Source organism: Lytechinus variegatus, chromosome 7, assembly GCF_018143015.1.
Source record: "Lytechinus variegatus isolate NC3 chromosome 7, Lvar_3.0, whole genome shotgun sequence".
Taxonomy (NCBI): domain Eukaryota; kingdom Metazoa; phylum Echinodermata; class Echinoidea; order Temnopleuroida; family Toxopneustidae; genus Lytechinus; species Lytechinus variegatus.
Genome location: NC_054746.1, coordinates 3163079 through 3191073, shown reverse-complemented (window position 1 = coordinate 3191073; position 27995 = coordinate 3163079). Strand labels below are relative to the sequence as shown.

Genomic DNA, 27995 nt, shown 5'->3' with positions numbered 1-27995 from the left:
ATAAACCATTATTATATTCAGATCAAATTCAGGAATATTCTGATATTGGATATGTAGTCAGTTATGATTGGTTGATAAGTTAATGATTAATTGTAAGGATATCGTTATCAGCTAGGGCATAATTAATACATAACAATTATAACGTACAATACACCTCATACTGCGCAATCACGTACAAGCAGTCTCAACTTAACTGCCGTTTGCAACTACCATTGACATTACGCGTGTCCCCGGTCTTCCGTCTTCGTTTTCCAGACCTGTTGTTGGGTGTCTGGAAAACGAAGACAGAAGACCGGGGACCGCATCCGTCTAGCTAAAATAAACCATTATTATATTCAGATCAAATTCAGGAATATTCTGATATTGGATATGTAGTCAGTTATGATTGGTTGATAAGTTAATGATTATTTGTAAGGATATCGTTATCAGCTAGGGCATAATTAATACATAACAATTATAACGTACAATACACCTCATACTGCGCAATCACGTACAAGCAGTCTCAACTTAACTGCCGTTTGCAACTACCATTGACATTACGCGTGTCCCCGGTCTTCCGTCTTCGTTTTCCAGACCTGTTGTTGGGTGTCTGGAAAACGAAGACAGAAGACCGGGGACCGCATCCGTCTAGCTAAAATAAACCATTATTATATTCAGATCAAATTCAGGAATATTCTGATATTGGATATGTGATCAGTTATGATTGGTTGATAAGTTAATGATTAATATTGTATGGATATCGTGATGTGAATGATAATTGATTGAGCAATATATCGCGCTCAGCTCAGCTGGCATTAAAATTTTACTACCATTGACATTACGCGTGTCCCCGGTCTTCCGTCTTCGTTTTCCAGACCTGTTGTTGGGTGTCTGGAAAACGAAGACAGAAGACCGGGGATCGCATCCGTCTAGCTAAAATAAACCATTATTATATTCAGATCAAATTCAGGAATATTCTGATATTGGATATGTAGTCAGTTATGATTGGTTGATAAGTTAATGATTAATTGTAAGGATATCGTTATCAGCTAGGGCATAATTAATACATAACAATTATAACGTACAATACACCTCATACTGCGCAATCACGTACAAGCAGTCTCAACTTAACTGCCGTTTGCAACTACCATTGACATTACGCGTGTCCCCGGTCTTCCGTCTTCGTTTTCCAGACCTGTTGTTGGGTGTCTGGAAAACGAAGACAGAAGACCGGGGACCGCATCCGTCTAGCTAAAATAAACCATTATTATATTCAGATCAAATTCAGGAATATTCTGATATTGGATATGTGATCAGTTATGATTGGTTGATAAGTTAATGATTAATATTGTATGGATATCGTGATGTGAATGATAATTGATTGAGCAATAATCGCGCTCAGCTCAGCTGGCATTAAAATTTTACTACCATTGACATAACACATGTCCCCGGTCTTCGATCTTCGTTTTCCAAACCTGTTGTTGGGTGTCTGGAAAACGAAGACAGAAGACCGGGGATCGCATCCGTCTAGCTAAAATAAACCATTATTATATTCAGATCAAATTCAGGAATATTCTGATATTGGATATGTAGTCAGTTATGATTGGTTGATAAGTTAATGATTAATTGTAAGGATATCGTTATCGGCTAGGGCATAATTAATACAACAATTATAACGTACAATACACCTCATACTGCGCAATCACGTACAAGCAGTCTCAACTTAACTGCCGTTTGCAACTACCATTGACATTACGCGTGTCCCCGGTCTTCCGTCTTCGTTTTCCAGACCTGTTGTTGGGTGTCTGGAAAACGAAGACAGAAGACCGGGGACCGCATCCGTCTAGCTAAAATAAACCATTATTATATTCAGATCAAATTCAGGAATATTCTGATATTGGATATGTGATCAGTTATGATTGGTTGATAAGTTAATGATTAATATTGTATGGATATCGTGATGTGAATGATAATTGATTGAGCAATATATCGCGCTCAGCTCAGCTGGCATTAAAATTTTACTACCATTGACATTACGCGTGTCCCCGGTCTTCCGTCTTCGTTTTCCAGACCTGTTGTTGGGTGTCTGGAAAACGAAGACAGAAGACCGGGGACCGCATCCGTCTAGCTAAAATAAACCATTATTATATTCAGATCAAATTCAGGAATATTCTGATATTGGATATGTGATCAGTTATGATTGGTTGATAAGTTAATGATTAATATTGTATGGATATCGTGATGTGAATGATAATTGATTGAGCAATAATCGCGCTCAGCTCAGCTGGCATTAAAATTTTACTACCATTGACATAACACATGTCCCCGGTCTTCGATCTTCGTTTTCCAAACCTGTTGTTGGGTGTCTGGAAAACGAAGACAGAAGACCGGGATCGCATCCGTCTAGCTAAAATAAACCATTATTATATTCAGATCAAATTAAGGAATATTCTGATATTGGATATGTAGTCAGTTATGATTGGTTGATAAGTTAATGATTAATTGTAAGGATATCGTTATCAGCTAGGGCATAATTAATACATAACAATTATAACGTACAATACACCTCATACTGCGCAATCACGTACAAGCAGTCTCAACTTAACTGCCGTTTGCAACTACCATTGACATTACGCGTGTCCCCGGTCTTCCGTCTTCGTTTTCCAGACCTGTTGTTGGGTGTCTGGAAAACGAAGACAGAAGACCAGGGACCGCATCCGTCTAGCTAAAATAAACCATTATTATATTCAGATCAAATTCAGGAATATTCTGATATTGGATATGTAGTCAGTTATGATTGGTTGATAAGTTAATGATTATTTGTAAGGATATCGTTATCAGCTAGGGCATAATTAATACATAACAATTATAACGTACAATACACCTCATACTGCGCAATCACGTACAAGCAGTCTCAACTTAACTGCCGTTTGCAACTACCATTGACATTACGCGTGTCCCCGGTCTTCCGTCTTCGTTTTCCAGACCTGTTGTTGGGTGTCTGGAAAACGAAGACAGAAGACCGGGGACCGCATCCGTCTAGCTAAAATAAACCATTATTATATTCAGATCAAATTCAGGAATATTCTGATATTGGATATGTGATCAGTTATGATTGGTTGATAAGTTAATGATTAATATTGTATGGATATCGTGATGTGAATGATAATTGATTGAGCAATATATCGCGCTCAGCTCAGCTGGCATTAAAATTTTACTACCATTGACATTACGCGTGTCCCGGTCTTCCGTCTTCGTTTTCCAGACCTGTTGTTGGGTGTCTGGAAAACGAAGACAGAAGACCGGGGATCGCATCCGTCTAGCTAAAATAAACCATTATTATATTCAGATCAAATTCAGGAATATTCTGATATTGGATATGTAGTCAGTTATGATTGGTTGATAAGTTAATGATTAATTGTAAGGATATCGTTATCAGCTAGGGCATAATTAATACATAACAATTATAACGTACAATACACCTCATACTGCGCAATCACGTACAAGCAGTCTCAACTTAACTGCCGTTTGCAACTACCATTGACATTACGCGTGTCCCCGGTCTTCCGTCTTCGTTTTCCAGACCTGTTGTTGGGTGTCTGGAAAACGAAGACAGAAGACCGGGACCGCATCCGTCTAGCTAAAATAAACCATTATTATATTCAGATCAAATTCAGGAATATTCTGATATTGGATATGTGATCAGTTATGATTGGTTGATAAGTTAATGATTAATATTGTATGGATATCGTGATGTGAATGATAATTGATTGAGCAATAATCGCGCTCAGCTCAGCTGGCATTAAAATTTTGCTACCATTGACATAACACATGTCCCCGGTCTTCGATCTTCGTTTTCCAAACCTGTTGTTGGGTGGCTGGAAAATGAAGACAGAAGACCGGGGATCGCATCCGTCTAGCTAAAATAAACCATTATTATATTCAGATCAAATTCAGGAATATTCTGATATTGGATATGTAGTCAGTTATGATTGGTTGATAAGTTAATGATTAATTGTAAGGATATCGTTATCGGCTAGGGCATAATTAATACAACAATTATAACGTACAATACACCTCATACTGCGCAATCACGTACAAGCAGTCTCAACTTAACTGCCGTTTGCAACTACCATTGACATTACGCGTGTCCCCGGTCTTCCGTCTTCGTTTTCCAGACCTGTTGTTGGGTGTCTGGAAAACGAAGACAGAAGACCGGGGACCGCATCCGTCTAGCTAAAATAAACCATTATTATATTCAGATCAAATTCAGGAATATTCTGATATTGGATATGTGATCAGTTATGATTGGTTGATAAGTTAATGATTAATATTGTATGGATATCGTGATGTGAATGATAATTGATTGAGCAATATATCGCGCTCAGCTCAGCTGGCATTAAAATTTTACTACCATTGACATTACGCGTGTCCCCGGTCTTCCGTCTTCGTTTTCCAGACCTGTTGTTGGGTGTCTGGAAAACGAAGACAGAAGACCGGGGATCGCATCCGTCTAGCTAAAATAAACCATTATTATATTCAGATCAAATTCAGGAATATTCTGATATTGGATATGTAGTCAGTTATGATTGGTTGATAAGTTAATGATTAATTGTAAGGATATCGTTATCAGCTAGGGCATAATTAATACATAACAATTATAACGTACAATACACCTCATACTGCGCAATCACGTACAAGCAGTCTCAACTTAACTGCCGTTTGCAACTACCATTGACATTACGCGTGTCCCCGGTCTTCCGTCTTCGTTTTCCAGACCTGTTGTTGGGTGTCTGGAAAACGAAGACAGAAGACCGGGGACCGCATCCGTCTAGCTAAAATAAACCATTATTATATTCAGATCAAATTCAGGAATATTCTGATATTGGATATGTGATCAGTTATGATTGGTTGATAAGTTAATGATTAATATTGTATGGATATCGTGATGTGAATGATAATTGATTGAGCAATAATCGCGCTCAGCTCAGCTGGCATTAAAATTTTGCTACCATTGACATAACACATGTCCCCGGTCTTCGATCTTCGTTTTCCAAACCTGTTGTTGGGTGGCTGGAAAATGAAGACAGAAGACCGGGGATCGCATCCGTCTAGCTAAAATAAACCATTATTATATTCAGATCAAATTCAGGAATATTCTGATATTGGATATGTAGTCAGTTATGATTGGTTGATAAGTTAATGATTAATTGTAAGGATATCGTTATCGGCTAGGGCATAATTAATACAACAATTATAACGTACAATACACCTCATACTGCGCAATCACGTACAAGCAGTCTCAACTTAACTGCCGTTTGCAACTACCATTGACATTACGCGTGTCCCCGGTCTTCCGTCTTCGTTTTCCAGACCTGTTGTTGGGTGTCTGGAAAACGAAGACAGAAGACCGGGGACCGCATCCGTCTAGCTAAAATAAACCATTATTATATTCAGATCAAATTCAGGAATATTCTGATATTGGATATGTGATCAGTTATGATTGGTTGATAAGTTAATGATTAATATTGTATGGATATCGTGATGTGAATGATAATTGATTGAGCAATAATCGCGCTCAGCTCAGCTGGCATTAAAATTTTACTACCATTGACATAACACATGTCCCCGGTCTTCGATCTTCGTTTTCCAAACCTGTTGTTGGGTGTCTGGAAAACGAAGACAGAAGACCGGGGATCGCATCCGTCTAGCTAAAATAAACCATTATTATATTCAGATCAAATTCAGGAATATTCTGATATTGGATATGTAGTCAGTTATGATTGGTTGATAAGTTAATGATTAATTGTAAGGATATCGTTATCAGCTAGGGCATAATTAATACATAACAATTATAACGTACAATACACCTCATACTGCGTAATCACGTACAAGCAGTCTCAACTTAACTGCCGTTTGCAACTACCATTGACATTACGCGTGTCCCCGGTCTTCCGTCTTCGTTTTCCAGACCTGTTGTTGGGTGTCTGGAAAACGAAGACAGAAGACCGGGGACCGCATCCGTCTAGCTAAAATAAACCATTATTATATTCAGATCAAATTCAGGAATATTCTGATATTGGATATGTGATCAGTTATGATTGGTTGATAAGTTAATGATTAATATTGTATGGAAATCGTGATGTGAATGATAATTGATTGAGCAATATATCGCGCTCAGCTCAGCTGGCATTAAAATTTTACTACCATTGACATTACGCGTGTCCCCGGTCTTCCGTCTTCGTTTTCCAGACCTGTTGTTGGGTGTCTGGAAAACGAAGACAGAAGACCGGGGATCGCATCCGTCTAGCTAAAATAAACCATTATTATATTCAGATCAAATTCAGAATATTCTGATATTGGATATGTGATCAGTTATGATTGGTTGATAAGTTAATGATTAATATTGTATGGATATCGTGATGTGAATGATAATTGATTGAGCAATATATCGCGCTCAGCTCAGCTGGCATTAAAATTTTACTACCATTGACATTACGCGTGTCCCCGGTCTTCCGTCTTCGTTTTCCAGACCTGTTGTTGGGTGTCTGGAAAACGAAGACAGAAGACCGGGGATCGCATCCGTCTAGCTAAAATAAACCATTATTATATTCAGATCAAATTCAGGAATATTCTGATATTGGATATGTAGTCAGTTATGATTGGTTGATAAGTTAATGATTAATTGTAAGGATATCGTTATCAGCTAGGGCATAATTAATACATAACAATTATAACGTACAATACACCTCATACTGCGCAATCACGTACAAGCAGTCTCAACTTAACTGCCGTTTGCAACTACCATTGACATTACGCGTGTCCCTGGTCTTCCGTCTTCGTTTTCCAGACCTGTTGTTGGTGTCTGGAAAACGAAGACAGAAGACGGGGACCGCATCCGTCTAGCTAAACTAAACCATTATTATATTCAGATCAAATTCAGGAATATTCTGATATTGGATATGTGATCAGTTATGATTGGTTGATAAGTTAATGATTAATATTGTATGGATATCGTGATGTGAATGATAATTGATTGAGCAATATATCGCGCTCAGCTCAGCTGGCATTAAAATTTTACTACCATTGACATAACACATGTCCCCGGTCTTCGATCTTCGTTTTCCAAACCTGTTGTTGGGTGTCTGGAAAACGAAGACAGAAGACCGGGGATCGCATCCGTCTAGCTAAAATAAACCATTATTATATTCAGATCAAATTCAGGAATATTCTGATATTGGATATGTAGTCAGTTATGATTGGTTGATAAGTTAATGATTAATTGCAAGGATATCGTTATCAGCTAGGGCATAATTAATACATAACAATTATAACGTACAATACACCTCATACTGCGCAATCACGTACAAGCAGTCTCAACTTAACTGCCGTTTGCAACTACCATTGACATTACGCGTGTCCCCGGTCTTCCGTCTTCGTTTTCCAGACCTGTTGTTGGGTGTCTGGAAAACGAAGACAGAAGACCGGGGATCGCGTATAATTTTGTCTAGCTAAGATAGGCCTATCATTCAGCACCATTCAAGAATATTTTGATCTTGGATACGTCATCTGCCATGATTGGCTGCAGATAAGTTATGGTTATTTGTGTGAATGGTTCTAGGACAATTACCCCCGGACAATTACCCCCCGAGGACAATTACCCCCCGGACAATTTAACTACCCCCGGACTACTATCCCGTGGACAATCACCCCCGGACAATTCCCCCCGGACAACTACGCCCGAACAACTACCCCCGGACAATAAGCCCCCGAGGACACTTACCCCCCGGACAATTATCCTCGAGGACAATTACCCACTGGACAATAACCCCCGAGGACAATTATCCCCCGGACAATTTCCCCTGCCTGAGGACAATTACCCCCATAAAATCATCCCTTCTCTCCAGCATCAATGTTAGAAGCGGGACCCTTTTTAAGTTTTGGTCGAAGGCACAGGTTTTTCGAAATATTTTCTACTTTATCTTACCTTGATAATTGTTTCTTTCTGTTTGATATTGCTCTTTTTCCTTTTCTCTCACTTTCTTCTTTTTTCCGTTTTTTTTTCTTTAGCGGCGCCTTCTGCATCATAAAAAATGGGGGGGGGGGGGTCTTGCACCCGAAATCTCCCGTTTGGCTATGCATATATTCATCAGAAAATGTGTAAACTGGCCCTCATACTAAGTTTTCATAGATCAATTGAACACGATTAGTCATAATAATCACAAATGCTGAATATCTCCGATTCCAATTGATCTCATTTTTTGAATATTTATTTCGGGTTCAATTTCAGGAAAGAAATCAGGCAAATAGATAAAACGTAAAAAGACACCTTTATAGGTAAAAATATATTGAAAGTCGATAACGCATCTATCAACACTAACACTGTCAAGTAGGACTTATAATCCTGTTATTTTAAAACAATTCAACTAATAAGAAGCTAAAAATTATGAAACGATTGGTGCACATTCCAGCAAGCTCAAAAACTTTATGCAAAGATAATACAAACAAGAACACCTTGTAATTTTACCATTTAGGCCCTAAATGGTAAAATTACAAGGTGTTTTTTGTGTTTTACTCTTGGGTGAAAGCAACATTAAAGAAGGAAATTAAGTACCAAAATTACTAAATTGTAAACAATTGTAAAGAATATGACATAATCAAAAACAGTGTTTTTTCTAAACAAATTCTGAAAATTTTTGGAATCGCATGTATATATTTTAACCTGAAAATTGACTATTCTGGGCAATGTTTGTGAACCTGAACAAGATGCGTAACTATGTAACTAGATAATTACTGCAAGCGCAAAGCGCGAGCAGAAATTGTTATTAACTGTCCTAGCATTATCGAAAAGGGACCTGTTAAGGACTGTTTATAGGTACCCACGAAGACGGTATATATTTCAATAAAGCATTTTTTTAACATTCCGACCTAAAAGAATGGTAATTACTTTTTGTATCAATAAAAGGGATAGGTATGTAACGAAACAATGGATGCGAGCGCGAAGCGCGAGAGGAAAAAAGAAGAGATTTCAGACCTAAAAGCGGGACACTATTCATATTTTGTAAATCATAAATAAGATATAGTTAATTGGCATGATTGGGTATCGTTACTAATGCGATCGTGAAGCGCGAGCAGACAATTTTTGATATTATGATGTGGAACTGGATAATTTAAATAGATTTTAAATAAAGAACATTCAGGCTATCGCGCATGTTTTAGATTTAGACCTAGAATCTGGGCACTCTGAATACATTCTTTAATGGAACATTATGGACAATAGGAACTTGGCAAATCAAACAATGTGACCACGCAGCGTGAGCTTTAAAAAAATGCTGATATGTAGACAATAAAACGGACATTTTACAGAGCACTTAAATTTGTGAATGAAAAAATATTGAAAGCTCGATGTCCGAGCTAATTATGTTTTGTATAATAAATTCAAAACTTGCTCAATATCAGCCTACATGTATTGAGCAAGATATGAATCTCATCGAACAGGCAATCCTGGCGCGAAGCGCAAGCAAAGATTTTTTATAGTACCATGAAAGATTCTTTTTGGCAAGTCTTCCCTCACATTACTTCATTCACTCGTCTTCCTCCTCTTATTTTCCACTTATCTTTTCTTCTTCTTTTCCTTTTATCTTTTCTTCTTTCTCCCTTTTTTGCTCTGCCAATTTTTTTTCAGGGGGGGCCGATGCACGTGTAAACAGGGTAATTTTCTTCAAAACGCGTACTGACAGACTGAATGTTGATGTCTCGAAATGTACGCGTGGGAACGTCTCGGGTTTAACCGCAAAGTAGTATGCGTGTAGTCCAGGATAGGCCCCATAGAAACTTGACCAAACCTTGTTTTTTTATATATACAATATTTTTTTATGGTTTCTTGTCAATTCGAGGGTGCTGATTACGAATCTGGATGATGCCACTCGTGTAACCTTGAGCATTTTCCGCAAATTGGCAAAATCCAATATGGCCGCCAAAGTATGCAAATTACCCATAAAAATCCTAAAATTGTCCGCACATTGGCTATGAAATGCATGGAAGCGTGTGGCAGGAGTAAAATACACTCTGAAAAAATAATTTTTGACAAAATATTTATTTTCCTGATATTCAAAATGGCCGCCATAGTCCATTGTATACTCTATTATGTACAATATGAATAGGGAAAACTAATTTTTACAAAAAATGAGCACTAAACCGCAAAAAATCGCGATATATGAACGAAGTAATATTATGCAAATCATCATTACCAATGAGATATATCATTTATTATGTCATAAATGGGAACATTTCTGCATTTTGATGTCTAAAATGGCCGCCACTGGCCCAAACAGTATTGCGTACAATGGCAATGGGGGCCAAAAAATTCACAAGAGTGATCACTAAAATGCATATTATTAAGATTAAACGAGTGGAATAGTGACTAAAAACATAATTGTTAACGAAATATATTATTAATATGCCATGTATGTGATGAATGTTGTATTTAGATATTCAAAATGGCTGCCAAAGGCCCTAAAAGCATTATCCACAATGAGAAAGTGGGGCAAAGAAATCACAAGAGTGATCACTAAAATGCATGTTATATGTGATAAATTCATTGGATACTGTTTAAAAACGTATTTTCTAACGAAATACATCATTCAGGTTTAAAGTTTGTGTTAAATACTGTATTTTTACTTTCAAAATGGCCGCCAGAGACATTAACAGTCTTATGCACAATGCAAAGTGGGAAACCAATATTCACAAGAGTGAGCACCATAAATGCAGATATTAGTGATCTATGAGTAAAATATTGTCTGAAAGCATAATTTCTATTAAGAGATATCATTTATTATGCCAGATAGGTGATAGATACTGTTATTGGAAAGTCAAAATGGCCGCTACAGGCCCTACGATATTATACACAATGTGAATGGGAACAAATTATTTCAGCATAATTTGGCTTTGCTTGGCCAATTGGGGATGTATGAGTGAAATATTGTCTGAAAACATGATTTATGACAAAATATGTGATATCTTATGTAATTTATGTGATGAATGTTGTATTTTGACATTCAAAATGGCCGCCATAATCCCTATATTTATCATGTACAATGCGAATGGAGAAATTAATTTTCACAAGAGTGAGAATCATGAAATGCATATGACTGTGATATACGAGCAAAAATATTGTCTTAAACATGATTTCTAACTAAATAAAATAAAATGTGGAGGTTATGAATGCTGTACTTTGAAATCCAAAATGGCTGCAATAGGTCCTAAAAGTATTATGTACATTGTAACATTAGACATATAATTTTGACAGAATTTGGCTTTGTTTGACTCTAAATATTGCCTATTATTGTGAATTCTGATGCAAGGGTGAAATATTGTCTAACACCATGGTTTCTAACGAGTTATATCATAATGTTGTATATTTAAGGTGATAAACACTGCATTTTTAAATTGAAAATGGCCAACATAAGCCCTTATCGTATAATATACAATTTTAGTGTAGAAAAATAATGTTCACAAAAAGGGCATATGGCAGCCATTTTGTATGTTGAAATACAGTATTTATCACATAAATTACATAAGAGATGATATATTTTGTCATAAATCATGTTTTCAGACGATATTTCACTCATACATCACCATTTGGCCAAGCAAAGCCAAATTCTGATGAAATAATTTGTTCCCATTCACAATGTGCATAATATCTTAAGGCCTGTAGCGGCCATTTTGATTTTCCATAACAGTATTTATCACCTAACTGGCAGAATAAATGATATCTCTTAATAGAAATCATGCTTTCAGACAATATTTTACTCATAGATCACTAATACCTGCATTTATGGTGCTCACTCTTGTGAATGTTGGTTTCCCACTTTGCATTGTGCATAAGACTGTTAATGTCTCTGGCGGCCATTTTGAAAGTAAAAATACAGTATTTAACACAAACTTTAAACCTGAATGATGTATTTCGTTAGAAAATACGTTTTTAAACAGTATCCCATGAATTTATCACATATATATGCATTTTAGTGATCACTCTTGTGATTTTTTGCCCCTCTTTCTCATTGTGCATAATGCTTTTAGGGCCTTTGGCAGCCATTTTGAATATCTAAATACAACATTCATCACATACATGGCATATTGATAATATATTTCGTTAACAATTATGTTTTTAGTCAGTATTCCACTCGTTTAATCTTAATAATATGCATTTTAGTGATCACTCTTGTGAATTTTTTGGCCCCCATTGCCATTGTACGTAATACTGTTTGGGCCAGTGGCGGCCATTTTAGATATCAAAATACAGAAATATTCCTATTTATGATATAATAAATGGTATATCTCTTTAGTAATAATGATTTGCATATATCACTTCGTTCATACATTGCGATTTCTTTGCGGTTTAGTGCTCACTTTTGTGAAAGCTAGTTTTCCATATTCATATCGTACATAATATAGTATACAATGGACTATGGCGGCCATTTTAAATATAAGGAAAATAAATATTTTGTCAAAAATTGTTTTTTCAGGGAGTATCTCACTCCTGCCACACAATTTCATGCATTTCGTAGCTAATGTGCGGACAATTTTAGGATTTTTATGGGTAATTTGCATATTTTGGCGGCCATATTGGATTTTGCCAATTTGCGGAAAATGCTCAAGGTTACACGAGTGGCATCATTCAGATTCGTAATCAGCACCCTCGAATTGACAAGAAACCATCAAAAAATATTGTATATATAAAAAAACAAGGTTACGCCTCTTCTATCCTGGACTAGTGCGACGCACTCGTGTTTCATGTTCGCCGACCGTATGGAAAACATTCTACAAGGGCGCGCTTCCCACCTGTCTTAGGTCCATGACATTGCTTTCTATTACAATTAGGTTTATTTTATACGGAGCTTTTAAAGGGATGGTCCGGGGTGAAAGTATGTATATCTTATTGAATAGAGTATAATTCACTGAGTAAAATACGGAAAATTTCATCAAAATCGGATAACAAAGTTTTTGAATTTTAAAATTTAGCAATATATTGTGAAAACAGTCGTCATGAATATTCATTAGGTTGGCTGATGATGTCACATTTCCACTTGTTCTTTTGTATTTTAGTATGTGAAATTAGGTTTATTCAAATTTTTTCATCCAAGAACTAGAAAAATTGGATTGGCAACTGATTTAGTGCAACAAATATTTATTGCTGCAACTTATTTCATTATAAGGGAGACATATTATTCGCACAAGTATAAAATAATGTGAAAATTATGATTATATTTAATAACATAGGAAAACGGAAAGTGGAGATGTGACAATATCAGCCCACCTAATGAATATTCAAGACGACTGTTTTCACAATATATTGCTAAACTTTAAATTTCAATAACTTAATATTACTTGCTATCCGATTTTTGATAAAATTTTCGGCACATTGCTCAGTGAATTCTACTCTATGTATTAAAATATAAATATTTTCAGCCCGGACCATCCCTTTTACATGTTTTAAGTGCCATCAACATGGCGAGAAACTTAATCATGCCATCGACATCCGGGGGGGGTGTGTTACACCCACAAATGTAATAATCGCCCACAAATGTAATAACGCCCACAAATGTAATAACACTTTACCCACAAATGTAATAACGCCCACAAATGTAATAACACTTTACCCACAAATGTAATAATTTTTGATCGCCCACAAATGTAATAACACTTTACCCACAAATGTAATAACGCCCACAAATGTAATAACACTTTACCCACAAATGTAATAACGCCCACAAATGTAATAACACTTTACCCACAAATGTAATAATGCACTTTACCCACAAATGTGATAATGACTTTACCTACAAATGTAATAAATTTGAAGTGATTTTTTGGCGAATTCGTTCTAAACTAATATCCTATAGTAATGCGTTCATATAGCACAAAAGTTCAAAGTCTTTTTTCCAGACCCGGTTAATGAAATATTACAGTACAAGTCCAAGTCTTTTTCCAGACCCGGTTTTTCAAAATTATAATATACGTCCAAAGTCTTTTTACCGGATCCGGTTGTTTCAAAATTATAATATACGTCCAAAGTCTTTTTCCAGACCCAGTTAATTCAAAAATTATAATGCAAGTCCAAAGTCTTTTTTTTCAGACCCGGTCGTTTCAAAAGTTATAATATACGTCGGTGAGGGGTAAAGACAACACTCTAAGCCCAAGCATTTCAAGTGGGTTTAATTTTGAAGATTAGTCTCAGCTGTCAATTTTTTTTCAATATTTCTTTATCTTTTAAATAACCGGGTCCAGACGAAAGACTAAGCATAATACTCGTACTATTCCACAAGAATAAGAATATGAGTCTTTTGTTTTTAGGATTGTTTAAATCATTTTTAAATCACTGGGTCTGGAATAAAGACAACGCTCTAAACGTGTGCTTTTCTACATGCATGGTCTTAATTTGGAAGATTGTTGGTTCTTAGATTCGTTGTTTGGGGTTGAGTTTTATTGATTTTTTATTCCTAAAATAACTGTGTCTGGAGGAAAGTCGATCTTCGACAATCGGTCTTCATGTTGTTCCACAGTAATAAGATTATTGGGTATTCGTTTTAGAATATTTGTAAAAACTACTTTATGTTTCAAATAGTAACCAAGTCTGCAGAAAGGATGTCTGCTTTACCCACGCGTTAATACAATGTTTTGTAGGGGTAGTAGTATTATTTAAAAAAAGACATATTTTTACTGGGTGAAAAGGCTTTGGAAATTTGGTCTTAGATTCGAACTTTTTTCAGTTACTTTTTTGTTAAATAGCCGGGTCTGGAGGAAAGAGTACGTTTAAAAACTCGTGTTATTCCAAGAGAATAAGAATATAAGGTCTTATGTTAGAAGATTTTTTTTCGTAACTGTTTAGGTCTGGAATAAAGACAACACTCTAAACCTCTTTCAAAACAGGTTCTTAGGTTGAAGGTTTGTTTGGTCTTAAACTTTGATTTTTTTAATTCTTACTATTAGCGTTTTTTTAAAGAAAAAAATGGTCGGGCTGAAAGATTACGCTATATATCCAGCATTGATAAGATTATGGGGTCTTTATACTGTTTTTAAACTGCTATTCATAATGTTTAAATATCAGGTAACTGGGTCTGGAGAAAAGACTACGCTTGATTCTCAATTTACTCTTAGTGCATATATTCACAATATCCACCGTATAAGTTGAAACAACAACAAAGACATTAATTCCACCAGTTTTAATTAACTGGGTCTGGAGAAAAGACTAAGCTCGATTCCCATTTTTTTCCACAGGAATATCATCATCGTATCTTAGTTTGGACTTATATTATAAATTTTGAAATAACTGGGTCAGGAAAAAGACTTTGGACTTATTAAAATTCTTGAAACAACCGGGTCTGGAAAAAATACTATGGATTTATATTATAATTTTTTAAACAACCGGGTCTGGAAAAAAGACTTTGGATTTATATTATAATTTTTTAAACAACCGGGTCTGGAAAAAAAGACTTTGGACTTACATAACATTTTTTTTTAAAGAACCGGTCTGGAAAAAAAGACTTTGGACTTTTATTATATTTTTTAAACAACCGGGTCTGGAAAAAAGACTTTGGATCTATATTATAATTTTTGAAACATCTGGGACTAGAAGAAAAACTTTGGACTTGTACTTTGATGTTTTATTAACCCGGTCTGAAAAAAGACTCCACTTTTGTGCTATATGAACGCATTACTATAGGATTTTAGTTTAGAACGGATTGGCCACAAATCCCTTCAAATTTATTACATTTGTGGGAAAGTCATTATTACATTTGTGGGCGATCAAAAATTATTACATTGGTGGGTAAAGTGTTATTACATTTGTGGGCGTTATTACATTTGTGGGCGTTATTACATTTGTGGGCGTTATTACATTTGTGGGTGCAACAGGGTGGCACTAAGTATACAATGCATAGTGTGTATGTGCCGCGGAGGGGACCCCCATTTTTACACTCGAATTTCCGTTCCAAGGCATAGCATTTTCGTCTTATTAAGAAAAAAGATCAAAGAAAGCCGCTCCAAGGCATAGTTTTTTGCCTCGCCCGCGGCACACCCAGTTTTGGTCGAGTGCCCCCCCCCCCGGGGTCCACATAGGCTATAATAATTTATGACCTTTTATAAGTCGACTTGGCGAGATATCGTATCTAGTCATGGCAACAGTTTTTATAAGTCGACTTGAAGAAAACGAAGTACAATTGCACGAAAACGTGTCCGTATAGCACGCTATAAGTGGTAATTAGCTAGACAAAATCCCCGGTCTTCAGTCTTCGTTTTCCAGACACCCAACAACAGGTCTGGAAAACGAAGATCGAAGACCGGGGACGTGCGTTATGTCCCCGGTAGTAAAATTTTAATGCCAGCTGAGCTGAGTGCGATATATTGCTCAATCAATTATTCACATCACGATATCCATAACATTAATCATTAACTTATCAGCCAATTATAACTGATTACATATCCAATATCAGAATTTGATCTGAAAATAATAATGGTTTATTTTAGCTAGACGAATGCGATCCCCGTCTTCTGTCTTCGTTTTCCAGTCACCCAACAACAGGTTTGGAAAACGAAGACCGTAGACCGGGGATATGCGTAATGTCAATGGTGGTAAAAAAGTTGCAAACGCCAGTTGAGTCTGCTTGTACGTGATTGCGCAGTATGAGGTGTATTGTATGCAAGTTTATGGCAGTTTTGAGAACTGCAATGGCTGAATTCCATGGGTAAAATATGTACATTAATTATAATTGTTATGTATCCTTATTAATTATGTCCTAGCTGATAACGATATTAATAACCATAACTTATCCGCAGCCAATCATAGCAGATGACGTATCCAAGATCAAAATATTCCTGAATTTGATCTGAATATTATAGGCCTATCTTAGCTAGACAAATTAATACGCGATCCCCGGTCTTCTGTCTTCGTTTTCCAGACACCCAACAACAGGTTTGGAAAACGAAGACCGAAGACCGGGGACATGTGTTATGTCAATGGTAGTAAAATTGCAAATGCCAGCTGAGCGCGATATATTGCTCAATCAATTATCATTCACATCACGATATCCATACAATTAATCATTAACTTATCAGCAAATTATAACTGATTACATATCAATATCAGAATATTCCTGAATTTGATCTGAATATAATAATGGTTAATTTTAGCTAGACGGATGCGATCCCCGGTCTTCTGTCTTCGTTTTCCAGACACCCAACAACAGGTCTGGAAAACGAAGACGGAAGACCGGGGACACGCGTAATGTCAATGGTAGTTGCAAACGGCAGTTAAGTTGAGACTGCTTGTACGTGATTGCGCAGTATGAGGTGTATTGTACGTTATAATTGTTATGTATTAATTATGCCCTAGCTGATAACGATATCCTTACAATTAATCATTAACTTATCAACCAATCATAACTGACTACATATCCAATATCAGAATATTCCTGAATTTGATCTGAATATAATAATGGTTTATTTTAGCTAGACGGATGCGATCCCCGGTCTTCTGTCTTCGTTTTCCAGACACCCAACAACAGGTTTGGAAAACGAAGACCGAAGACCGGGGACATGCGTTATGTCAATGGTAGTAAAATTGCAAATGCCAGCTGAGCGCGATATATTGCTCAATCAATTATCATTCACATCACGATATCCATACAATTAATCATTAACTTATCAGCAAATTATAACTGATTACATATCAATATCAGAATATTCCTGAATTTGATCTGAATATAATAATGGTTAATTTTAGCTAGACGGATGCGATCCCCGGTCTTCTGTCTTCGTTTTCCAGACACCCAACAACAGGTCTGGAAAACGAAGATCGAAGACCGGGGACATGTGTTATGTCAATGGTAGTAAAATTTTAATGCCAGCTGAGCTGAGCGCGATATATTGCTCAATCAATTATCATTCACATCACGATATCCATACAATATTAATCATTAACTTATCAACCAATCATAACTGATCACATATCCAATATCAGAATATTCCTGAATTTGATCTGAATATAATAATGGTTTATTTTAGCTAGACGGATGTGATCCCCGGTCTTCTGTCTTCGTTTTCCAGACACCCAACAACAGGTCTGGAAAACGAAGACGGAAGACCGGGGACACGCGTAATGTCAATGGTAGTTGCAAACGGCAGTTAAGTTGAGACTGCTTGTACGTGATTGCGCAGTATGAGGTGTATTGTACGTTATAATTGTTATGTATTAATTATGCCCTAGCTGATAACGATATCCTTACAATTAATCATTAACTTATCAAATCATAACTGACTACATATCCAATATCAGAATATTCCTGAATTTGATCTGAATATAATAATGGTTAATTTTAGCTAGACGGATGCGATCCCCGGTCTTCTGTCTTCGTTTTCCAGACACCCAACAACAGGTCTGGAAAACGAAGACGGAAGACCGGGGACACGCGTAATGTCAATGGTAGTTGCAAACGGCAGTTAAGTTGAGACTGCTACGTGATTGCGCAGTATGAGGTGTATTGTACGTTATAATTGTTATGTATTAATTATGCCCTAGCTGATAACGATATCCTTACAATTAATCATTAACTTATCAACCAATCATAACTGACTACATATCCAATATCAGAATATTCCTGAATTTGATCTGAATATAATAATGGTTTATTTTAGCTAGACGGATGTGATCCCCGGTCTTCTGTCTTCGTTTTCCAGACACCCAACAACAGGTCTGGAAAACGAAGACGGAAGACCGGGGACACGCGTAATGTCAATGGTAGTTGCAAACGGCAGTTAAGTTGAGACTGCTTGTACGTGATTGCGCAGTATGAGGTGTATTGTACGTTATAATTGTTATGTATTAATTATGCCCTAGCTGATAACGATATCCTTACAATTAATCATTAACTTATCAACCAATCATAACTGACTACATATCCAATATCAGAATATTCCTGAATTTGATATGAATATAATAATGGTTAATTTTAGCTAGACGGATGCGATCCCCGGTCTTCTGTCTTCGTTTTCCAGACACCCAACAACAGGTCTGGAAAACGAAGACGGAAGACCGGGGACACGCGTAATGTCAATGGTAGTTGCAAACGGCAGTTAAGTTGAGACTGCTACGTGATTGCGCAGTATGAGGTGTATTGTACGTTATAATTGTTATGTATTAATTATGCCCTAGCTGATAACGATATCCTTACAATTAATCATTAACTTATCAACCAATCATAACTGACTACATATCCAATATCAGAATATTCCTGAATTTGATCTGAATATAATAATGGTTTATTTTAGCTAGACGGATGTGATCCCCGTCTTCTGTCTTCGTTTTCCAAATACCCAACAACAGGTCTGGAAAACGAAGACGGAAGACCGGGGACACGCGTAATGTCAATGGTAGTTGCAAACGGCAGTTAAGTTGAGACTGCTTGTACGTGATTGCGCAGTATGAGGTGTATTGTACGTTATAATTGTTATGTATTAATTATGCCCTAGCTGATAACGATATCCTTACAATTAATCATTAACTTATCAACCAATCATAACTGACTACATATCCAATATCAGAATATTCCTGAATTTGATATGAATATAATAATGGTTTATTTTAGCTAGACGGATGCGATGGCCCCGGTCTTCTGTCTTCGTTTTCCAGACACCCAACAACAGGTCTGGAAAACGAAGATCGAAGACCGGGGACATGCGTTATGTCAATGGTATAAAATTTTAATGCCAGCTGAGCTGAGCGCGATATATTGCTCAATCAATTATCATTCACATTACGATATTCATACAATTAATCATTAACCAATCATAATTCATTACATATCCAATATCAGAATATTCCTGAATTTGCATGATCTGAATATAATAATGGTTTATTTTAGCTAGACGGATGCGATGGCCCCGGTCTTCTGTCTTCGTTTTCCAGACACCCAACAACAGGTCTGGAAAACGAAGATCGAAGACCGGGGACATGCGTTATGTCAATGGTATAAAATTTTAATGCCAGCTGAGCTGAGCGCGATATATTGCTCAATCAATTATCATTCACATTACGATATCCATACAATTAATCATTAACCAATCATAATTCATTACATATCCAATATCAGAATATTCCTGAATTTGCATGATCTGAATATAATAATGGTTTATTTTAGCTAGACGGATGCGATGGCCCCGGTCTTCTGTCTTCGTTTTCCAGACACCCAACAACAGGTCTTGAAAACGAAGATCGAAGACCGGGGACATGCGTTATGTCAATGGTATAAAATTTTAATGCCAGCTGAGCTGAGCGCGATATATTGCTCAATCAATTATCATTCACATTACGATATCCATACAATTAATCATTAACCAATCATAATTCATTACATATCCAATATCAGAATATTCCTGAATTTGCATGATCTGAATATAATAATGGTTTATTTTAGCTAGACGGATGCGATGGCCCCGGTCTTCTGTCTTCGTTTTCCAGACACCCAACAACAGGTCTGGAAAACGAAGATCGAAGACCGGGGACATGCGTTATGTCAATGGGAGAACATGTGTAGGGGGCAAGGTCCAAAGTCCATTCTAACCCGCGCACGTGTTTTGTACACACTTTGCACTGCTTTGTACACGCTTCGTGCGTGAACTACAAACGCTTTCACACGAGTGTGATACGTGTCCCCGGTCTTCGGTCTTCGGTCTTCGTTTTCCAGACACCCAAGAAGAAGATAGGAAAAGGCCCAGGGATGGTATTCTGAGATCCATTTTATCTCAGATAAAATAAAACAAAATTTCTCCGTTAAAATCAGTGAGATGAAATACCCTTAAAATCTCTCCGAATTGGTATTCTGAGAACAATTTTATCTTCATTTTTATCTCTGTAAGACACACCTATTTTTTAATCAATATCCAATTAGAAACGCGCTTTTATAGCTCTCTGACATCACTCAACCAATGGAAATCCATTCCGCTAGGAGGTGTGGCAAAGAAGTGAGATTGCGTCAATTTATTGACTTCACATACGCTTGCACAATACGCTTACGCGTCTTTCAGATATTTCTTTTTAACAAAAATGACAATACTCTCATCTTTTTTTCGAAGTCTATTTCGCATCTTTTCAAGCATCGTTTCAAAGACAATATTAGTCAAGAAAAGTCTTATGAAATACTTCCTAATTGTACAGGAATAACTTTAAGGTGTTGTTCTCAATGAATATATCATTTTTCTTCATTTTCATGTCAATATTTGGAGTTAATTCAAGTATGAATATTGACGAAATCAACGTCGCGGAGATAAAAAAGCCCCTACCCTCTTTTAAGTTTATTTTATTTTTTCTTCAAAGTAAATTGGGCGCAAGCACATCATCCGCGTTGCAATGTCCAGATACGCAATGGGTATGTCTACGCTGCAACCGCTCTGTTGCGTATCATCAGATCATAGATACGCAAGATAAAATTTGTACGCAAGATCAAATTTTAGATTTTATCTGAGAGATAAAATGTCATATCAGAATACCAATATCATTTTAAGAGAAAAAATAAAATATTTTAAAGATAAAATGACCTCAGAATACCGCCCCAGGCCTTTGATATTTTTAGTCTTATGAGAAACCACAGGAGCAACTAAGTAGCAACCAGCTTAAAATGTAGGAAAGGGGACGCTATTTTCCGCTTGTCCCAGTGACATATCTAGAGGTGAGAGTTCATGAATATTCTTTAGTGTCCATTGGAAGGGGTGCACATTAATTTGTACTTTCCCAGGAAGCTGTTTTTCCTAAATACATCTTGGCATATCCCACTTCTTAGTCCTATCATTTAGAAATTTAGAATTTTAAGCTTAAGAATAATTGTTATCAACGCAGTAACCGTTGTAATGAAGGAAGGCTTTATGACAAACTTAGAATTTTCTAAGACGTGCCTACTGTAAGGCAACATCGGTATAGACTCACCATCCATATGAACTCCAAGCTCTGCTTACAATCATAGTGGCACCAAAGGAAATCACACACAGGACATAGAGATGTTCAGGAGACAGAAGATGGAGATCGACTATCCAACCACTCCCCAACCGTGCGATCAGATTGGCGATACCAAACACAGACATGAGAAACGATGCAGACTGCTGATCAATGCCATCGTAAACGGCACTCGCCACGAGGTGCGTTAATACTCCTGTGTAGCAGAGCCCAAGCACAATCTGACAAAGGTTAAATAGGCAGAAGCCGACGTTGTTGCAGAAGAGACTGAGACCGGAGGTACTGAGTCCTCTCTGGACGCGAGACGGACGTCGCTTTGAAGCAACGGTGGTGGTGATTGGCGGATCATTTACATTTACTTTCACTTCATCACTCTGGTTCACGAGTGCTTCACTCTCATTCGGGCCTGATTGGTCACCAGGAACATCATCACTTTTACTCAGAACTTCTTGGACATCTTCGTTGATTTGCGAAGCGTTAGTCTGATGCTCTTTGGTATCAACCCTTCTGACATCTTGTTCCTTAATAACTTCTTGATCATCCAATATGCCTTCTGCTTCTTGAGTGTCATCAAGGCAGGATTTTCGTATTTCTGAATCATCATGAATCTCAATTTGATCTTGATCAGAGCAGTTCAACTTTGTTTCACAATGATTAACATCAACTGAATGAGTTAAATTTTCATCAGGTAAATGTTTATTACTTTCCTCCGGATAAGTTCTTTTACTGTGGTCTCCATCTTCGCCTTTTAGCAGCTCTAGTTCATGGTCTTTGTTCTCATTACTGACACTCGGCTTTGTTTTGGACTGGTTTTCCGTTGTCCTAATTTCTCTTGGTGGGCGGAATATAAGAGCTGCTATGAAGATGTGCAGTTGCATGCCAGATAGAATGAGCATCGCTCCCCGCCATCCGAACTGGTCGATGCATAATTGCAGAAGGGGCGGAAACAACATCATACCTATGCTTCCGCCAGCCAGCGCTATGCCGTTTGCTCGAGAAAAGCCCTCCTTGAAGACATGAGCAATGGCCACTATAGCAGAGTTCCTAACTGCTCCAATGCCCAGACCTTTGAAAAAAAAAGAAGAAAGTTAAGGATACGTTGGTGTACCTTCAAAAGTCACATATACAACTCTTTCCAACGTACAGAAAACAGTAAAAATACACCCCGATACTGTAGTATACTTCTTATGTATGTCTGCCAGGGCAATTTTGTTCCTTATTTGTTCTGTCCTTAGATTGTTGACAGAAATCATGAAATAAAAAATCTATAATTTTGTCAATATACATTTACAAGGACTTCTGATTTTGTTATTCCTTGCTTACTATATCCTCGCTGCTCAGCATATATATATATATTCCGCAAATTTGTTTGTACATTATGGCCACTTGTTTCTCATCAACATTTTCATCTGACAAATTGTCAGATCTGACAACTTTCTTTGATTTTGATTGCCTGAGAAGCACTGTTTCTATGGTAACTGTTGGATAAAATTGGGACTTTTATGAATAAACATCCGGGGAGTGTTTCATCAACATTTTCATCCGACAAGTTGTCAGATCTGACATCTTTCTCTGATGTTGATTGGCTGAGAGGTACTGTTACTATGGTAACTGTCGGATAAAATGGGACTTGTCGGATGAAACGTCCGACAAGTCCTTTCATGAAACGCTCCCCTGACAAGCCCTTTCATGAAATGTTCCCCAGATCATCATCGAAGAATACAATGAGTGGAAAGGGTAATACATTATTATTTTTCTTCGAGAATGATTCCTGCCTCCCTCTTCCCATACAGTTTAGTATAAGCAAAGCCTTGTTCTTGATTATAGAACTATAATTTTGGATCAAGTAACATAGGAAGGAAACAATGACATTACTAGTGAATAAAATCACATGTGTATAATCAAATCATACAGGAAATATAACAAACAATTGGTAATTACAAGATACAATAACATCCTGTTCTCATGAGTCAGGTTGGACTCATTTTATAAAGGCCTAATCATCAAGGCAAAAACTGATAAAGCTGACATAGAAAGGCTTAATCGTCAGAATAAGCATTTCTAAGCTTCTTCAATCTATTAGAGTGTAAAAGACTATTTAATTGTCCTATGTTCTGTTAAAAAGAAATTACATGGACACCAGGAATCCTGGCATGATATATCTTGGGCATATCAGCAATTTCTCAAGTGGTCTAATTTTAGTTTTGACAGCTAGCCTAGGTTATGAAACGGTCCAAATGATATCTCAGACGCAACAGACTGGCTTTCAATCACTTCCTACATGGAACTCAGATACTCCAGCTCCGGGGCCGAAGCATTTCATGAAAGAATTTACTGGACATGTTATAAAATGCAACATTTATATAGCGCTTAATACAAGTGTTTCTAAACGGACCTTGTGGTTGGAAGTTCAACCACAACACCTCTATTTGACATGTCCTGTTTCATCCAATGGTAAGCATAGTAATAGTGCTTCTAGGTGAACCAAAACTAGAAGAAAGCTGTTAATATTTAACAACTTGTAGGACAAAAGTGTTGATGAAATGCCTCCACAGTTATCATACGACCCAAATAATTCCCACTTGGCTCGGACAGTTAGCATGTCTTCTGTAGGCCTAAATGTATCCTTTTCAAGGTTTCCATCATTATAAAGCCTAATCGCTCACAATGGCAGTACCTACATCCTTTTAAACTGTCACTGTGTTTAATGAATATTACATTTTGTTTATATTATTGATCCAATGCTTATACTACAACTATATTATTAATTTGATATGTATTACATTTGTACATATTACCTAGTAAACTTACATCTGATGCATCAAATGCTGAAAAAAAAACAATCTTCCAATCAATCAATCAATAAATAATTCAATCAATCTCCTTAGGGCAATAAAATTTATGCCTTGCTTCTTTAAAATAAATCTAGAATGTTTCCCACCTGTTAAGAATCCCATGGTTATACAAAGAACGATGGGGTTTGGGGCGAAGACACTTGTAAGCGTCCCTGCAATAAAGGCAACACCTCCATACAGACTACCATAGTGGCATCCATATCTGGTTATCACGATGCCAGATGGAATCCCTGTCGAGGAAAGCAAAGATCACAATAGAAACATTATTAGGAACTTTTTAGCAAGGGATGTAACTGAATTTCATTTTTTTTTAATTTTTATTTATCAGGTATATTAAAGGGGAATCCAGCCTTAGTCATAGAATGTTGTGTTGGGAATGAGAAAAATTAAACAGAATGGTGAAAGTTTGAAAGAAATCGGACAAGCAGTAAGAAAGTTATAGCTGCTTTGAAATTGAGATCACTAATACAATGTAGATATCAAATTGGCAACTGGGTAAGTAAATTATGACAAGGGGCAAGGACAACTTTCCCATAGGCCATGTACTTTATTATCAGGGATTTGTGGTTTTCTCCTAAGTACCCATTCCCCTGGGGCAGTAATCTAAATATAACCCAGGTAGTATATTGTTTAATGTCCTCATGAAAGAAAAATAGAATTTGAAATAAAACCTTTGGGGAAAATGACATTTTAGCCATAATATGTATTGAAATACATGGAAGAGTAGTCCTTGCCTTACATCACTATGACATCACATAAGCAGCCAATTTGAAGTCTCCATAGGTATAGTGATTACCAATATTTACAACTTTTAAAAAATCATAACTTTCTTGTTATTTGTCCAATACTGTTCAAACTTTCACCTATCAACTTGTCTGATTTTGCTTTTTCTTATAAAAACAAGTTTTTATTTGGGTTGGATTCCCCTTTAACCACTGTAAGGTGTGATACATCAGTCACTATAACCTAAGAATCATTATTCAAATTCTGCGTCAGTGTGGAAGCCGGTGGTGGACTCAAGGGGGGGGGGGTGCAGCCGGTCCGTGCCCCTCCCCCTTTTGAGAGGCACATTTAAAATTTGTAATGCAAAAATGCCATTAAAAAAAGAAGATTGCCCACCCCCTCCCCCCTTGAAAGTGAAGACCTTTTTTTTTGCTTGTCAATTTTTTCCTTGGGAAAATGCACCCCCCCCCCTTTAAAAAATTCTAAAACGATTAATGACCTCAAGATGATGACAACATTGGTTGGTCACCAGTGCTACTCAAACTCTCATAAAATGCAAATGAACTTCATTTATCTTCATCTGACTTACAAATGAACGTAATCAGGCTTATTTGCCCATCAGAACTACTCAAACTCTAATAAATCACAAATGAACATATAAAATATCATCCCCTGACTTATTTGCCAACCTAAAATAATAAATTAAAACCAAAGGAATGATCTCTTTTTGAATACATTTCAGGTTTTATTATGTTCATATAACTTAGACAGGTCATGTAGATATCTTTCAACTGTCTTTCAGAGATCTTTTAAGCAACAAGTTATCTTTCAGAATTCTTTCCATGGACTCTCCCTGGTCTTTCAATGATCTCTCATGAGTCCTTCAATGGTCTCTGCAAAAATCTTGAGAGACTGTGAAAAGATCATGGAAAGACTAGTAAGAACTTTGAAAGTTCATAGGACTACTGAAAGACCACCAAACGACCGTTTTCCTGAAAGACTGTTTTGAACCGTTTCAAAAAGTTTTAGGACCCACGAGGAACATAAAGACCATTGAAAGATCCATCAGGAACCCGGGAGGTGGGGGGCACTTACATTGACGAGTGGATACCATGCGCGACCAAAAAAACACGTAAAAATGATGTCCTTTTCACGATAGGGCACGTTACGTACGTAACGTGATAAGGGTGTCAAAAACACAAAAATAATGAAAAAAGGGTATCTATTTCGCTAGGAAAATTACGTGTTTAGGGTCGAATTTGCGGGGATGATAAAACAAAATCAAAATGTTTTATAAACGGATGTCCTTTTTGCTCCAACACTTCGTGTTTAGAGTCCGATTTGCGCGAGGTGTAGAAGGTGGGGTCGTACTAAACCAAATAAGGTAAAGCCGACGACCGAAGGACCCGTAACAATAAAACATTCCTGTACTTGTTTAGGGGTTCATTTCAGGGAATATTTGCCAAGAGTATCGTTTTGTTTCCAATACTTGTTAAGGGTAGGGTTTCACACGCCAATACTTGTTAAGGGGTGCATTTTCAGAATATGGAAATTACGTGTTTAGGGTGCTTTTCGAGACCCCATGGTCGCGCATGGTATCCACTCGTGAATGGAAGTGGCCCCCCGGGATCAGGAATCATGAATGACCTCGGAGATCTTTGAAAGGTGATTGAAAGACCCAAGTTTCAAGGTCTTACAACAGTCTTTCAGAGGTCTTACTCTCTGTGGAAAGGGGGTTAAGTTACATCAACGAAACTGACTCCAATCCGCCCAGTGAAATGTCATTCATAACAACAATATGGCTTTGATCGGTCAGGGGTCTTCTTCGTTGGTATGACTGAAGCACCATAGAGACAGTGAGATAGGGGCAATATTGACAAATTGTCACATATTTCTCACCTGAAAGAAGTCCCGACGCTGCCAACACCGTCACGATGGAGCTGACCTGAGTCGAGGAAGTGTCGAAGTACTCCCGCCATTCTACCAGAAAAACACCAAGACAACGGTAGGTTCCCCCGAAGATCACCATGCTCATGTGAGCACACAGGAGAACTAATAAACGTCGGGCTTTGTGCTCCCCCTCCATCTATCGTCTCTTGGCAATGTTTTGCTGATAATGGCAAAAGTTTGCAGAAATGTATTTACTTTTGAAGAATACAGAGAATATCATAATGAACAAACGTCGTATTTTGTGAAATCCTGCAATCTCTGAACATGATTTCTTGTTAATGGTTTTCTGATACTTTAAAGTTTACATAATTGTTTGCTTAGAAGAATACAATAATGTCACAAAAAAGGTCGTTTTTGTGCTTTCCCGACGTCGCTCAACTTGGTCCCCTCTTAATGTCTTTCTGCTATTGGTAATTAAACGTTTACAGATATATTTATTTTGAAGTATACAAGGAATATGAGAATAAAGAAACGTCGTGCCTCGC

At 37.0% G+C, this 27995-nt stretch overlaps 1 protein-coding gene across 1 annotated transcript in view; it reads right to left on the bottom strand.

Annotated features, from left to right (window-relative positions):
* Positions 1–27649, bottom strand: part of LOC121418227 (monocarboxylate transporter 12-like) — a 33307-nt gene extending 5658 nt beyond the window's left edge. The window contains exons 1-3 of the mRNA XM_041611966.1: positions 27460–27649; positions 24924–25067; positions 21956–23048 (exon numbers count right to left, since the gene is read on the bottom strand). Coding sequence (XP_041467900.1) covers positions 21956–23048; positions 24924–25067; positions 27460–27646 — 1424 coding nt within the window. The 5' untranslated portion in view covers positions 27647–27649. The remainder of the gene's footprint in view (positions 1–21955; positions 23049–24923; positions 25068–27459) is intronic.
* Between the last annotated feature and the right edge of the window lie 346 nt (positions 27650–27995).